The sequence below is a fragment of the Haplochromis burtoni genome, unplaced genomic scaffold, assembly GCF_018398535.1.
Source record: "Haplochromis burtoni strain Fernald_Lab_line unplaced genomic scaffold, NCSU_Asbu1 Contig_2, whole genome shotgun sequence".
In the NCBI taxonomy this organism is placed as follows: domain Eukaryota; kingdom Metazoa; phylum Chordata; class Actinopteri; order Cichliformes; family Cichlidae; genus Haplochromis; species Haplochromis burtoni.
This window is the reverse complement of record NW_024582363.1, coordinates 2,967,900-2,984,460: the sequence shown is the minus strand read 5'-3', so window position 1 is coordinate 2,984,460 and position 16,561 is coordinate 2,967,900. Positions and strand designations below refer to the sequence as shown.

Genomic DNA, 16,561 nt, shown 5'->3' with positions numbered 1-16,561 from the left:
GAGTTACTTTCATAGCACCCTCTTCTTCTTTCCTCCTTTCTTTTAGAAAAGCAACTCTGAGAAGGACATTTGGTTATGGCTGAAAACAAGTTTCATTAAATTCATTCTGAGCTACAGATTAATTACAGCTGTTCCCCACGTTAGCCTTTAATAATCAGTGTTGTTGTGTGCACACAAATCCCTTGTAGCTGCACAAGGCTCATTTTAAGTTACTGCACCACCGGGCCTCCTAATATCACACACAAAACATGCCTGAGCTGAATGACACAGTAACCGAATTTAAAATGGTGTGAACAGACGGTATGAGGTGGCAAATAGAGAGGTCAACGCTTTCAGCAGCAGTTGATGAAGGAAGACAAAGAGGGTCAAAAGTCTATATAAATGTTTCCTGCCAACATTTTAAGAACATATCACTAAGAATAGTTTGAGCTACACATGCAATGCTGACAAGACTGCATTTCACTTTCTATCCGCAGCTGACACCTTTATTGTGTTAATGATTTCCTTCTAGGAGCACGAGAAGAGTTCATTGTTGCTGCACGAGGTTTGAAAGGTACAAGGAAATAAATGAGCAGCTTATGTATATAACTCCTTACTGTCAAAGAAAATTAGATACTTCCAATACTGGAAACACTGAGAAACTGAAATACAATCTGTACTTCATCTTTGACTTAATTAACTTAACTATGCCCATTACAAAAAACCACAACTTTGAGGTCCAACTTACCATTCTCTTCTTGCAATTCATGTACTTCCTACTGAAATTAAGAACTTTCTTCTGCTTTGCAAAGTTTTAAGACTTGTTTATTACCATCTCAAGAGTAAACACAAATGGTCTGGCAGCTCTCACAGCTTTCAACATCTTATAGCTCATAGCTCGGTTGCAGCAGCTCGGCTTTCCTGTCTCCTTTCATTTGAATATGCCTCTCGTTATGTTTTCCTCGTTTTGAATAGCTGCATTTTCAAAGAGCCCGAAATGTCACTCAAATCTAGTGCACAGCTGGCTGTAGCCTCTATGGGTGTCTGACACAGACAACAGAAGACAGGGAATTTTCATCTTTTGAAGTCAAGACTAATTTCTCCCTCTCACAGCAGGAGACAAAAGTGAATCGGGCTATAACAACTTGTTCATACATAAAGATGTCTGAGATACAAGACACAGACCATTAGTATTTTGATTATAACTGTATTCTGTCGCAATCCTGGAGAACTTTGGTAGTTTCCTAAAATGTTATTTCAGAATGAAACAGTTCTGCAATCCTACAAAAAAAAAAAAATAAAATAAAATGTATTTTCTCCTCTTACATTGCATTAAAAAAATGTTTGTATGGTCTTAAAAATAAATGCAAAACACCACAAACACACAGACATGACAGTTTAACTGGGATTATCCATTCTAGTACTCACGGCATAAGACTGAGTTTCCCTCCTGACTTGACGCCTTCCCTTTTCTGGACATAGTTTGCTGGGATGGTGCCCTCTCTGCCCACCTGGTTCCTTGCTCTGTACCAGTTTGGATCCTGAAACAGTCAAACACACCACAACACAGCTGAAATACCATAACTAAGGCGGGGTACCATTTTTATACCAAGTCATTTTGTAGGTAAGGAACACTTCTGTACCTTAGAGATAACACAACACAGAAAGACACAGTGGAGAATAAAAGCCAAAATCCACTTCAGCCCCATCAGATATTTGTGGGCACAAGCTGTTGCATCAACAGAAACCAGCGAGTGCCTCTAGCTAAAAGGAAACCCACCAACTGAAGCAATAAAGCTGTTTGATAGGATTAAGTTCACTGAAGCTTTTTAAAAGCTGATATACTTTTTTTTTTAATGTAGCTCTTTATTTGTCTTGTCACTTGTCATACAAATGAGTGAACTAACTACTTTGTTAGGGACAAAACTTTTGGTTGTCTTGTCTTCTGACTTAAAGTACAAAAAACTAGGATTGTCTCATGAAATACTGCACAAAATACTGTTATAGGTACTGTTGCTGACATTTCAAGAATGAAGACAAATCCATGTCCTTTTACATCTCTGCATACATCTGTGAATATTTTGTATCTGTATATTGTTTTTAACATACAGAGAACATTTTACAAGTCCAATCATTGGTGAACAATCCAAAAAAAACCAACCCTATTAACTGTGAAAACCCATGAAGAAACAGAAACAGCTTAAACAGTAACTTATTCACTGAATAATAATTGCTAGGATGGCAGCTCTGTGGGTTTAGTTAGAACAACCATATTCAAGGCACTTGTTTTCTTACCCTGGTGACTCCGATGATGGTCAGTACGTCTCCTTTACAGAAGGGTAAGTCCTGTTCATTGGCAGTCTGAAAGTTATACTTGGCTACACACTCTGTGCCAGTCGACCATGGTACCTAGATTATAGAAAACACAGAGGAACCAACATTATCTAGAGGTGTAACTCATAAGGAGCTAAATGAAACAAATTACAGAACACAATAAAAGAGTTTAGAGGTGGAGAGGCAATTGGGGAGGGCGAGAAAAAGTCCTAATCACAGTGTTATGAGACTAGGATCCACTTATTAAAACCAAAGCCTGCCAGCATTACAGTCCTTATTCTGAATGTTTCTTTAGAGAGTTTACTCTTCTTCTTATGTTGTTTGTTTTCCCTTTTCAAATCTTTCAGGACCGTGTTAAATCTGTTCAAATCCAATAAGGCCTCAACAAATAAAATCGTAAGTAACACTTTTTGCAGTAGTTTCCTGGTGCAGTACAGGAAGTATGAACATCAACCTAGCAAGTAATTTTCTTCCCCATGTTTAGAGAAACTGGAGCTTTCATGGAAACTTGGGAGATTACTGTGCTAAACACTGAGCCACTGTTCAGTCATTAAAAGAGTTTATTAATCTAAAATAAAAATTAAACGTTAAATGTTGTGCATGAACAAAAGGTGTGGCATAGATAGTAAGCAATAATTTGTCTGGGCTGAGCTGTGCTCGATATTGCACACTTGAAAGGCAGAGATAATGCACCCCAAGGTAGTTATTTGAATCTTGACAAAAATGTTAAGACTGCAATAACATATCAGATAGAAGCAGTAACTGTATAAAGCAGCAACTTTTTTTGTGTAATGGTAGTACCCTCCCCATGAATCACAGGCATAAAACCCTATATAACACCTAAGTGTCTAAAGCCAAAATGTTTTTCTGCTTTGATATCCAAATAAGCATTTTTCTGGATGATCTGCTAAAAGGAAATAAAAGGGACCTATGACACTCATTTCGAGCTCCAAATTTGAATTCTTGGAATCAAAAGTAGCTTTGGATGATCAGTCCATGTTTACATTACACTGGGCCTCACTGCAGCCTTTCATATATAAAAATTATATATGAAAAATGAAAACAGATCTTCTCTAAATACATTTCTCTTTTAGATTGCCAATTGACATCAGCTTGATAAACATGTCTACCATTAAAAAGCATTTAAATGTGTAATTTAAAGGAAATTTCACCATTTAATCGCATAAATTTAACTAGTGTTGAGATGGGAGTTGTTGACAGTTTCAAGCTACTGAAACAAGCATGGAGGACATTTAAATTCAAGAATCTCATTTCAAACTTGATATTTTTCCATTTTCAGACATTTAGAGTTCAGTTACCACTCCATGGGTTAATTTTGTTTATGCTTGTAAAACAAAAACCGGATGAGGCAGGTCTCCTTCCTAGATAACAAATAGTAGGTTTATTAAATCTGCTGACCTCAGCTTATTCCCAGCATAGCCCTGCCAAACCTGTACCTGCTTAGAGATAAAATAACCCTGAGAGAAAAAAATAAATACCTGTGTATGTGTGTACCCAAAACAATGTGCTTTCAGTGAGAATTATTGCCTGTTCACTCCACTGCAGTGACTTTGAACCTCAGCTAAAGCTCTGCCATATAGTTGCACTCACTATCAATCTTGACTTGTCTAAAAGCCACAGCTGCAAGAATCACATATAAATGACAGAAAAGAAAGGAAAACAGAGCATTCAGATCGCACTGTTAGATCAGGAAAGCGGTGTGATCACTATCATGCCTCAATAACGTGAAATGACAAAGCCAGAGAACAAAGCAGCAGGTGTGAGTGAGCGAGTAGAGCCCTTGAACAAGCTGCTTTATTTGCAGTGGAGGCTGTGAATGTGTCTATCGCAGTCAATAGAGCGTTACGAGTTTGATGGCTGCCGTGACACAGAAAACCCCCCAAAAACCATTGCATCTCCCATAGCCTTCATTTCCATGTGGTCACATCAAGAAAAGAACTTTATTAAACTGAGGCTCTGCTAGACCTAATGTGTCATTGGGGGAAATTTCCTTGCGGCTCTTAAGTAATTTAAGACATAGCCTCATGCAACACACAAAACAGCTGGGGAAGAAAACTACGGCTAAATTTAACACCAAGTTGCGTTCATATATTTTTAACAGCAGCATGTTTTCCTTGTGTTGTTTCCTAAGAGGGAAGCGCTCGAGAAGAGGATGTAGATCATCCACCTCGAATTCACCTCTTGGGCGATATACAAGTCAGTTTATTGTATTTGCTTACTCCACCTCTACAGTCCCCCCCCCCATCCTTACATTGTCAATCTTTACAGAGGACTTTACATTTATACTTCTGCAAAGCTTTGAATTTTGATGCTTAAATATCTAGAATAATGAAACTATTATTAGCTACAACTTGGACTGATTGAGAAAACATTAAAAAAAAAGCTAATAAGTGCAAAAAAGCATAATCAGCTAGATTTCATTCATCTGATGCAATTATATTTCACAAGATGGTTACATATTTAAAGCGTTAAGCAAAATGCAATTCTTAATCTTCCTAAATAAAATTCTACTATTTAAATATTGACAAGAAAAAGAGAAGTTAAAAGTAGTTGACAGTATAACTGAGATACGTGCAATTTGAACTTCCAGCTTTGTGCTAATAGGAAGCTTCAGTTTACGATTAGACAGAATATAGAAGGAGGATCAAACAAAAGTTAAAGTCTTGAAGTTTTAAAAAGTGCTGTGATCACAGCATCAAGAAACCTCTGGCAGATCAAGGAGGAGTATGCTACAGTGTTGTCTTAATCTAGAGAGAGAGATGCTTGTCATCCACATTAAACAACATTAACAAAACCAGACAACTGTTGCTTGGACATATTAACCTCCAGAGGGCAAACGTAATGCAGCAACTGAAGACGTGAGGAAACTTTTCTATCTTTACAGAAAGGCATTATTAATTTAATGATTTGTAAACAAAACCACGGGAACTTATTTGGAAGAGTTGCACATGTATTTATATCTAAAGTAAGAATAGTGCTGTTGGAAGATCAGATGTCTGTATTGGTGGTATTTCACAATGTTATGCTAGCAGCTTTTCTTTGTGTGGTTACATTAGTTTTTGACCGAACTGTAACCTGTGGGCCAGCTGCTTGATGTGACAGAAAAGCTCAGACGATTATGATGCGTCATCGTTATGTTCACTTTAAGACTTGTTGGGAAGCCTTTACTGCACTCAGTTACATAATGTGTTCTTGTCAGCGTGATTAATATTATTTCACTTCATTTATCTTGTCAGCTCCAGTCCACATGTGATGCATGTGTGAGTGAGCGCAGGTGCACTCAGTGAGAGCAGGGTAAAAAGAAACTATGGCAATCATAAATGACAGTAGTACGCAGTGAAGACTCGCTGCACTGAACTGAGAGTAGAGCAAATAAATGGGGTCAACCATTGTTTCTCATTTTTATTCACCTAAAATTTACTAAAGAAAAATACCAATTCATTAAATTGGATAAATGTATCTGATCAATTTTATTTTTAAAAGTTAGGAAAGCCGTTTTAACTGAAACCTGATATTGCCCGATACATAAAATAAAAAAAGGTCTCTTCCTCAGGAGTGTACAGTGTATTAATGTAAAACTGGTATTGGGGTGATACCAGCAGATACCCAAAACAAATGTATTAGATTCATAACTGGGAAAAGAGTTAGATCTAAAGCTTTTATAGACTTTGTAACCATCCAGAACAACTAAAACATGCTAATGAGAGAATCTTGAGTTTTTATTTCAAACAGATTCTTTGAAATATAGAGAGGAAGAGGATTTTTAATTCTATTACACGTGGACACAAAAAGTGTGCAAGCAAAGGTGGAAAAAAGCAATATGTTCTTCACTTACATGGATCCCAGACATGATGAAGGGAATTTGGCAGCAGGTGTCCTCAGGCAGGTAGCGGTCACTGTTCAGCTAGTACCATGAGAGCTGTAAGACATAAAGATAAAGGCATTAGAAAGACAACAAATGTATTATATAAAAACTGCTGAATGATCACAGTGTATGTCATAACAATAAGAGCACAAACAGCCACAAAAGCACATCACAAGCATATCTCACTGGCTGGTTAATCAGCCCAAATGAAACAGTTCCAACAACTCTAGCACTGATCTGATCACTCTACAGCTAGCATGGCTGACAGATTAGTGGATGGTGTCTGCTACAAAGTGTTAGTAGAGATTAGGGCAAATGTGATTTAAATTTAAAAAAAAAAAAAAAAAAAAAGGATTAAAATAACGTAAAACGCCAATCTATCCATTCTCTTATAGAGAACAGGACACACTGGACAGGTCATCAATCCATCGCAGGGTTAATATGAACAGACAACCACTCATGCTCACGTCTGACCAACTTAGAAATGCCAATTTACCTAACCCATGGATGCCTTTGGACTGTTGGAGGAAGTCAGAGTATCTGGGGAGAACTCTTGTAAACATGGAGAGGACATGCAAAGTCAACACACAAAGGCTTCGGTTAATTCAAACCCAGAACCCACTGCCGCTTTAAGACAATAACCAAATGCAATCATTGTACAGTAGGAATCATAAGTTTACTTACTGTCTTAAAAAAAAAGAAAGCATTTTATTAAAGTGCTTAACTGCCACTAGAGCAGGGCGATATGACCAAAAATATTTATCACGATATACATTTGAAAATTTGCGATAACGATATAACTGACGATATAATTGACACTAGACAAAATACTTTACAACTCCACAACTTTATTAGTGCAAAAAAACCCCAAAAAACATCAAAGTATTTTCACTTAAACGAGCAGGTGTTTTTTATGTCCATTAAAGTTAAATAAAAATTTAACAGTGCAAATTCCTTGCTGACAGTTGAAACAAAAGGCATTTCCAGTTGAAATTGGCCGACATATCCTCAACATAACCATGTATAATATCCACAGAACTTAAAAAGAGGTTATACACGCACAACACGGTAATATTATGTTAAAGCACAGCATGTATCACTCCGCGAGGCTCCTGCCTACGATAGCCGTAATGCTCCGACAATCCATCAAGCTGTGCGGGTTCGTAGTTTAGCAAAGTCGTACTAAAAGATCTGACAGATTTTCGAGTGCCGTGTACCACATAAAATCGTTTCAAGGTCAGTAAAAACAACCAGAATTCATACATAAGGCACACGGGATTATAAAGGGCACTGTCGATTTTCAGAAAAATCAAAGGATTGATTTTAAGTGTGCCGTATTTTCCAAAAAACACGGTAATAACGACGGCCCGCTAGCATGCTCTACCAAAAATAGTGCTGGCCAAACCAGTTCCACACCACTGAAGTTGCAGCATTTTTACAAACCAATTCTGATTCATCCGTTTCATTCAACGATCCGCTTTCGCCCTTCTCATTCTCCGCCATGCTTTTTCCACCATGTGCATATGAAAACAAAGGCACTGTGCATGTGCGTTTTACCCATATCCTATCGCGATATTTCATTTTCTTATCGTTGCCGAACATTATACCGGTATTACCGTGAAAGGTATGATATGGCCCAGCCCTAACTGCCACATTGCATTTTAAAAGATTACTTTTTTAATTTTCTACTGCACAAAGTCTTACACAACACAGCGTTGTTATAATGAAGCAGAAGTAACACTAGGTGCAGGTCTCTCACGGTAGGCTCCATTCAAGCATCTTACTTCCGTCCAGTCCAGAAAACAGCAAGTTGAAACAGGGAGGGTGGAGCGTAAGTAGGAGGAAGTTGCTGACAAACAGTTTCCAGTGGTTCTTATGGAGGCAGGAAAGGGCTGTATTTGGATACCAATGTGAACATGTCTACACTGCTGATCTTTAGACTAATTTTAAATGGTCTAAACCTAACTTTAAAATAAAATCAATTTAAAAGAGGTCAGTACTGGGAAAAAACAACAACAACAACAACAACAACAAAAAAACCCTTCAAATTGGACTGTGACTTGTTCTATGTATTGTAGATGGACTTGATGAAAAACAACCTACAGCTTTCACTTGGATTATATTTCACTGAGCATAAGCAGGCGAATCCCCCAACTTATGAAATAACAGAGCTCTGTGTAATTTTAGATCCATGAATCTCCTTCAAAGAGCCTGGCATTCTCCCTAAGAGCATCTATAGCAAAGCTTCACAGCCCTACCATATCCTGTGTTGAAACAGGAAACAGCCTAATTGCAGACCACTGCAGAGCAGTATGCAAACTGACAGAGCCAAATATATCCAAGGCCAGGCTGCTCCTGTGAACCCAAAGCGTACTTCTTTTCCCTTTACCACTCTTTACATCTAAAGCAACCCTGCTGGAACAGAGCAGCCACACTTGCTAGTCAATGGAAAGGAGACAAGTGAGTGCTATTCTTATCTTGCTCCAGCGCTGAGGAATAGCTGCAAGCTATTCAAGAGCTTCAACATTTCACTGATTACATCACTCTCCATAAGTTCATCAAGTGGTACTCAATAAGGGCCTCTGTCTTTGTCAATTCAATTTTCTATAGAAAACATTTGAGCAATAACACCAACACTTTGTCCCACAGAGCAGACTATATATTTCTAATACACATACCTGCATCAACATACATGTTTGATACTGGGAAAGGCAGTCCAGAGAGTGCAATTACAGTACAGTATTCTTGCTGAGTATCTGTGTAAAAGCCCAAGACTGTGCTCAGTCTGACAATGGCATCCGATTTAAAAACAAGACAAAAGCAAAAACATAGGTAAGTGTGCCTGAGTAAGCAGCTACAATTTCTGGCACAGTGTGACGATTTATCAGATGTCAAGACGCGGAACATCTTAGATTCCTCTGAAACAGGATTTTTGATTAACATAGTACTACTTTGTGCAAGAAATTCTACCTGGTGCGTGCCCTTGTATCGAGTGGACTGGATAAAAAGCCAATGTGTTCATGACGTGCTGTGGAACCAGAGAAAGCCAATCCAAAACAGAAAACCAAACACACTTGAAATTTGTGTTAAATTAATTTAGCAAGACAGTATACACAATACATTTATAAATTTAAAGTTTAAGTGAGTCAAACAATTCCCGGTGAATATTCCTTTTTTTTTTTTTTGCTTTGCTTTGCTTTTATTTTTGCTTAAAATGTTTATCCATAACAGACTAGCCCAGGAATGTGAACCTTCAGTTTTCCTTTAGCCTGATGTAAATATGAACCATGATCCTGGCCAGATGAGCAATAAGCACAAACAACAAAATCTTGTAAAGAGAAATGGTTCAAGTGTATGGCTGTTCAAATATCACATCAAAGAGTACATTTTTAATTCAGGCTCACAACCCCCCAAGTACCACATGTACCACACATGAATGCAAATCACTTCTTTCTCCACGCCCCTCCTCCTAATTGTCGTCCGTTGTGTGACAGGAGCTGAGTGTTATGGCAACACACCAAGTGATGTAACAGTAGGCTTTGATGCAGCGCTGCTTTTCTCTCTGCTGTGCCAGATGCCAGTAATAATGTTATGGTTTTATTTTATGTGTCGTTTGTATTCTAACCTGCATTGTGTGTGCCATCCTGTTCTTTTTAAACCTTTGTGATTCATATCAGCTCCTGCAACCTACTGCACTTTGGTGGATGTAGATTAAAGAAATTAAGTGCTCGCCTCCCATCTACAATATGCCTGTATGATCTTGTTTCACCACATTAATATTTCAGTGCATCGAAGCTCTTAGACAACTTTTTGCATTTTCCATGACCTCAGAGAATACAGCGATGTTAACTCTTGTTTCTGTACTATACACCCCCAACCGGATTCCTGAAGAGCTGTTGCTCAGTGCACCACAGAACACAGATACAAAGAACTATCAAAAACTATGACAGGACTGGGTTTTTATTATATGGTGTCTATACTTCTCAAATCAGCTCTGAAAAAAAGACAACTGAGATAGCGGTAACAAAAGATGATTCATACACCCCCACATCAGCGGACAGGACAGTTACTGCAAAATAATCTATTGCTTCATTTTATTAAAAAGAAAAAAGAGAGAGAAAAAGACCAAAAATGTCAAAACAGAATTAACAAATGTTTCCTTTGAAACAAATGTAACACTGACGTAGGGTCTCTAATTGTGTTATTGGTTCATTTTAACACATTTTTAGTTCATTTGCTTTAAGAAGTTGTAATTTGTTCCAATATAGAAATTTTCCTATTGCATAATTTCACAAGAAGTGAAATGCAAGAGACTGATTCTGACATAAAATAATGTTGGAGTTAAAAGTGCATTTTCGAATTCACAGTTCTTAGAATACTGGGAAATTTGTGTCATCTAGATATAAAAGATTAAAATCACTATTTAGTGATTGCAGAGAGCAAAACCTCAGGGTACTTGAACTGATTTAACCACTGACACAAGTTTTCTTTTCTTTTTTTTCTTTTTTTACCCATTTACTGAAAGATATTTCAATTAGAGTTATTTAATGGACATGGACATAATGTGTAGACTCTCAGCTTTCAATTGAGGGTATCCACATTCAAACCCGATGAAGGCTTTAGGAGTTTGAGCTCCTTAACATGTGCCACCATTTTTTTTTTTTTTAAAAGAACCAAAAGTATTTGGACAATTGACTCAAAGGCTATTTTATGGGCAGGTGTGGGTAATTCCTACGTTATGTCATTAATTATCAGTTAAGCAGATAAAAGGCTTGGAGTTGAACACAGAAAAATACCTATTTCTACAATATTAAGAGTGGCAACTTCTACAGTTGGCACATCCTGAGAAAGATGAAACGCACTGGTGGAACAGCTTGTGATCCAAAGCATACCACATCTGTAAGGCACAGCAGAGGTAATGTGATGGCTTGAGCGTGCATGGCCAGTGGCACTGAAGACACTAGTGTTTAATAATGATATTCTGACATGTTCAGAGACATATTGTCTTATCAAATCAGCTACGTGCGGTCACACTGATTGGGCGGAGTTTTATAATAAAGATGGGCAATGACCCAAAACAACAGCCAAAGCAACCTGGGAGTTTATTAAAGCAAAGAAGTGGAATATTTTTGAATGGCGAAATAGGTCACCCGATTTTAACCCAACCAAGCATGATTTCACTGGTTTAAGAATAAACATCAGAAAGAAAGACCACAAACAAACCGCTGCAGTAAAGACCTGACAGAGCATTAAAAAGGAGGAAACCCAGCATCTGGAGATGTCCATTAGTTCAAGACATCAGGCTGTCATTGCCAGCAAAGAGTTTTTAACCAAGTATTTAAAAAATTAACATTTTATTTTCAGTTATTTTATTTGTCCAATTGTTCTAATTATAGCCCCCTGATGGGATTGTGTTCAAAAATGATTTTGTTTCTCATATTTTTATGCAATCTTTTTGTTCAGCTCACTGAACTAAAGCTAAACGTCTGCACTTCAACTGCATCTGAGTGGTTTTATTTAAAATTTATTTTGATAATGTACAGAATCAAAAATGTTCCTGTCCAAATGTATATAAACTGTATAGCTATGATCTTTGGCTAAAGAGTGGATATAAAAAACTGGGCACAAATGAGATTCCTCTGAGAGGTGTCTTGGCTTGGTTTTAGAAATATAGTGAGCAGTTCACTCATTCAGAAGGGGCTCTGAGTAGAACTGCTATTAGACAACATCTAAAGTAGCCAACCGACAATGTTGAAGCATCTGACAACAATGTCTCCTGAACACCTCCTAGGTGGGGTGTTTTGGGCATTTCCTACTGGACATCCCATAGCAGACCCAGGATACATTGGAGTGATTGTGTGTATTGCCTATCCTGTACTGGGAATTCAATAGAGTCTCTTGGATGAGCTGGCCAGGCAAAAGTATGTATGCAAGCACAATTAGATGGCATTTAGTTAAGATACAGAGTCTGTGTTACTGTACATTATTTAATAAACAAAAATATATTTTATGCTTGAACAATTGATATCCAACTTGAAAAACAAATATAGTCCTGGTCATTTTCTTTTTGGGGAAGACCAAAACCTCTTTGGGCAGTGCCAACATGGAAGCTACAAGAGCATATTTTTGCTTTGGTCGCAAGCTAAAATCTTGTCCATTAAGCTTTAGGGATGGGGGAAAAAAATCGATACTGTGTAGTATCGTGATATTTTGTTTGCTAATAATGTATCGATACAAGGACAGCAGAAATCGATATTTTGTCCACAAAAAGTTTTTGTGGACTGGAACATGCTCTGACTTCAGAGCATGTTGATCAGTTTTCTGAGGAAGAATCCTGACATTCCTTCACTGTCCAAATGTGTTTAGCGTTTTTTGGCAGCAATAAACATGACAGTTTACTCATTTTAATTTAAGACATGTTTTATTTTAATTAAGTTTAAAACTGTTTTATTTAATGTAAAATTATATTTTGTTTTAATTTACTTTCAAATTCTTCAGTTGCTGAAGGGGCTGCATAGTTTTCATAAATTGCATAGTTCAGAATAGCTAGAATTGTACCAGATGATTGCATTCAGTTAAGTTGGACTAGACTGTAATACAAACCGTTCAGTTTGTCAACAATAAAACTGAAATGAGAGAAAGACTGAGTGTGAGACTTTGTTATTAGATAAAATGAATATTGATAAAGTTTACCTTTATGTACAGAATCTGAATATCGCAAAATATTTTAAAAAATTGCAATAATATCGTATCGTGCGTTAAGTATTGTGATAATATCGTATCGTGCGTTAAGTATTGTGATAATATCGTATCGTGGGATGTATGGTGATTCCCACCTCTATTAAGCTTATGGTTCTAGTCCAGCTCTTATTATTTGACTCAGTCCAAGAAATGCAGCACTGGTTTACTAGACACCTATCATTTGCCTGCAACTATGAGAATGTTCAACTGATTGCTGCCATGTCAGTTTTCCTGGATAAATAAGAGCTTAAACAGAAATCACCAGAGAAGGCTGGTGTTTAACTGAGATTGCTGTTGTTGATTTCTAAAATTACTGTGACAAAGCCTTGGGTTATGCAAGCTCAAGTCCACAGCAGGCCCAAGGCCATCCACAGATTACAATCTAACAGTAATGCTTCTACAGGAACTTATTAAAGTCTTTTTTTTTCCTTCTTTTTTTTTTTTTTGACTTGGGGGTGGCAACTTAGCTTGACCTAGATTTCTGTCTGTTAAACAGCCAATAACTATCCTGAGGGAAATTTTATTTACTTAGACAGCATTATGCCACAGCTCCCATCACACTCAACAAAGAAGAGCATTATACATAAAACTTGTAAACAACATTCCCAAAGAATTCCAAGACTGGTTAGTCAGGTAATGCTATTCAATCTGGTGCCAAGAAAGCTCCATTCACAACACAAAGTGTTTTCAGTGCATTGCATGTTTTAAATTCCAGCTGTGTGTTGGTTCTTGGGAACTGCTAGTTTTCGACACTGCGCAAACTCTGCGTCTTTTGGCAGGACTCCAAACAAAATCTATATTTTGCAAAAACAGCTTTTTACTTAGTAGTCTTACTAAAAGGGGGCAATTAATCAAATAAATTATTCATCATTTATGACTTCTTGAAAGACCACATCTTACTCACATGAATATATGTTGGGTAAATTAACTGCAGACACTGTCAGTTTGTTTCGAACTTCAAAAAATTAAAAGCTTATAGAACTACCAAAAAACTAGTTGCGGTCAGTGAGTGTGTGCTTTTGATCTATGTTTATGTTCACCCACACACTGATGCAGCTGGCATGCTTGGACCTACCAAGCATCTAGTGACATTAACTAATAAAACTCATCTATGGGGGCAATTAAGAACAGAACAGAATTGAGTTAGAGGTGCAGACAAGGAAGAGCTGGTGCACAAAAAAAAATATGTTGTGGGTCTTTTGGTTTCCGTAAAAAAGACTGAACAAATCTACATGCAAACTGCAACGTGTAACTGCAGCAGCTAATACTGTGTGAATTTGAATTATTCACTGAAGCAGTAGTAGTAAATAAACACTGCAAATGTGAACATACATTAGGCATTGTTCATTCTTGTCAAAGTCAGGACACAGTGGCATTTGCCCACCTGGAGCATTTGGACATGTCCCAGTGCCATGAGTGCCGTTTTGGCCTGCTGTAACCAGCCAACTTGTAATAACATTAATAACTAGTAAGCTACTGCTAAACCAACAAACAGGGTTGAACTACAAAATTAGCAGTCTGGTGGTTTGTGGCGTGGAACAGAGTTGTGGCCTGCTCATGCGTCAGACTATTTTGGGTTCTCTGACTGTTTTGAAGAAAAGCCACAGCGTTATAAGCCAACTTGGGTTGCAGGTTCAAAATTATTTCTAGTTGTGCACAGATGTGTATGATCAACAAATTAAGAAGACAAAGGCAGGCCATTACACACTACCCCAAAACCCTGTTACGCTTCCATTTACAACCAAAAACATATAATGCTGAACTAAATTAAACTACATGTTTTACTGTAAAATTAAAAGTGAGTTGATGATAAACTACTGACAGATGAAAGAAAGAAAGACAGAAAGAAAGAAAGACAGAAAGAAAGACAGAAAGACAGACAGAAAGAAAGAAAACAACCAAACTATTAAATTCTGCATTTAACTGACAGCAGATAAGGTGTTATGGAAACAAGAAGAGAAGGAAGAAGCAGAGAGCAGAGCACAGACAGCCATGATGCAGCACCCAAGGAACAAAAAGGGCTAAGGCCCTGGACTTAACAGCCCAACAGAGCAGTTTGGTGGTGCCTGGGCTTGAACCAAATTGTAGTGTTTTTAATAATATATGCTGCTTAACAAATGAGTTTATATATGTATAAACACTATTTACTAACCTCATTTTGTGTAGAGTAAATAAACAGACTGTATATTTTTAAACAATGACGTATCAACAGTAATGTCTTATCTCTAGCACATGGAGTTATTACAATTATGGCAGTAAGTGTAGTGCAGCTGTGACTATCGAACCTCAACTCAGACACAATACAAAGTTTGTATTGTATTTGTATTGTGTAAAAAAAAAAAAAGGCAGGGAAATATGGAAATGTGACCTACTGGGTATGCAAATATACAGTATAAGCTTAAACTAAAAAAAAGACAGCTTTTGTAGAGTGAACAGTTAATCCATCACTTCCTGACCGCCTGGCTGTTCAAACTGTGAGCTTTGCACTCGAATTGAGTTTCAAAAATACAACCCCACAGAAAATGTTAAAAGCCAATTTTTAGAAAGAAAAACAAGAATAAAAAGAAGGGGCAGTAACTAACCAAACAATGTCGTTATTAGATCACAGCATACAGCAAGTCCAACGGGATGACAGTTAAACAGAAATATTTGGCAACAGAGTCATCCCATCAGAGGACAAGTGTCTGAAAAAAAACAAGTACAGGGTTTTTTTAATAAGCTTTTGATTTTCAAAATCAACAGCACACTGGTGCAAAGCTGTACTGAAAGAAACAGGGTGAGGGATTAAAATGGACATAAGAAGAAATAGCAGCAGGCAGGCTTTGTGGTGTGCATTTGTCTTCGTATCTGCATCTGCAACTACACTGATGTGTGTGTATTCAAAGTGCCAAGAGACTCCCCACAAGGAAGCAGGAAGTAGGCACCAATTAGTGGAAATGCAGAGAGATGATGTGCCTAGAGATGCAAGCAGCTTCCCCAGACATTTAATAGGCTTCAGTGTCCACATGCCCTTCATCTGGATGAGCTGTCGTCCAGCACAGCAAGCAGCCACTACCGAGGCTCCACATGCTTCACTGATCACATGACTTTGACTGTTCAGAGCAAGGGCGAGGCAAAAAAAAAAAATCACCATACAACATAATTTTTCCACAATTCTAAAACCAAACCACAGTGTTCAAAAAGACCGAAAAGCTTAACTGAGGGTGAATTCAGCTGATTTTCAGGTGGACTAAAAGTAGTGGCTAGTGGGGCATTCAACATGTTAGCTCTCAAAGACAAGCATATGGCATTTTTCACAGAAAAAAACATTTGAAAATATACCATATCAATATACACTGATGATAAAGTACTTTGAGCTGATCGACTTATAGGCTGAAGCAGCCAAACAATTTCTTACAAAACAATTCTCCAACTCATCAAGCACGTTAAAACACATCTGGGAACCTATTAGGGACAGTTAATTTGGATAATTCTTCACAGGAAGTGTCATGTCACTCATCACCATTATATGAAACTACATGTTAAACTGGTTAAAATCTAAAATTAAAAAGAGACAGGCGATCTCTCCAAGGTGTAACCTGCTCCTAGTTGACACATGCCAACACCAGAAAGCAGCAGCAG

The 16,561-nt window shown here is 37.6% G+C and overlaps 1 protein-coding gene across 3 annotated transcripts in view; it reads right to left on the bottom strand.

Moving 5' to 3' along the window:
• Positions 1 to 16,561, bottom strand: part of LOC102307150 (C-terminal Src kinase) — a 52,035-nt gene that overhangs the window by 15,330 nt on the left and 20,144 nt on the right. For 2 of the 3 annotated variants that reach the window (XM_005913018.3, XM_005913019.3), the window contains exons 2-4: positions 6,170 to 6,253; positions 2,275 to 2,388; positions 1,408 to 1,520 (exon numbers count right to left, since the gene is read on the bottom strand). In XM_005913018.3, coding sequence (XP_005913080.1) covers positions 1,408 to 1,520; positions 2,275 to 2,388; positions 6,170 to 6,184 — 242 coding nt within the window. In that variant the 5' untranslated portion in view covers positions 6,185 to 6,253. Of the gene's footprint in view, positions 1 to 1,407; positions 1,521 to 2,274; positions 2,389 to 6,169; positions 6,254 to 6,695; positions 6,752 to 16,561 lie in introns of all 3 variants that reach the window. The other variant, XM_042218218.1, reaches the window with a different exon arrangement.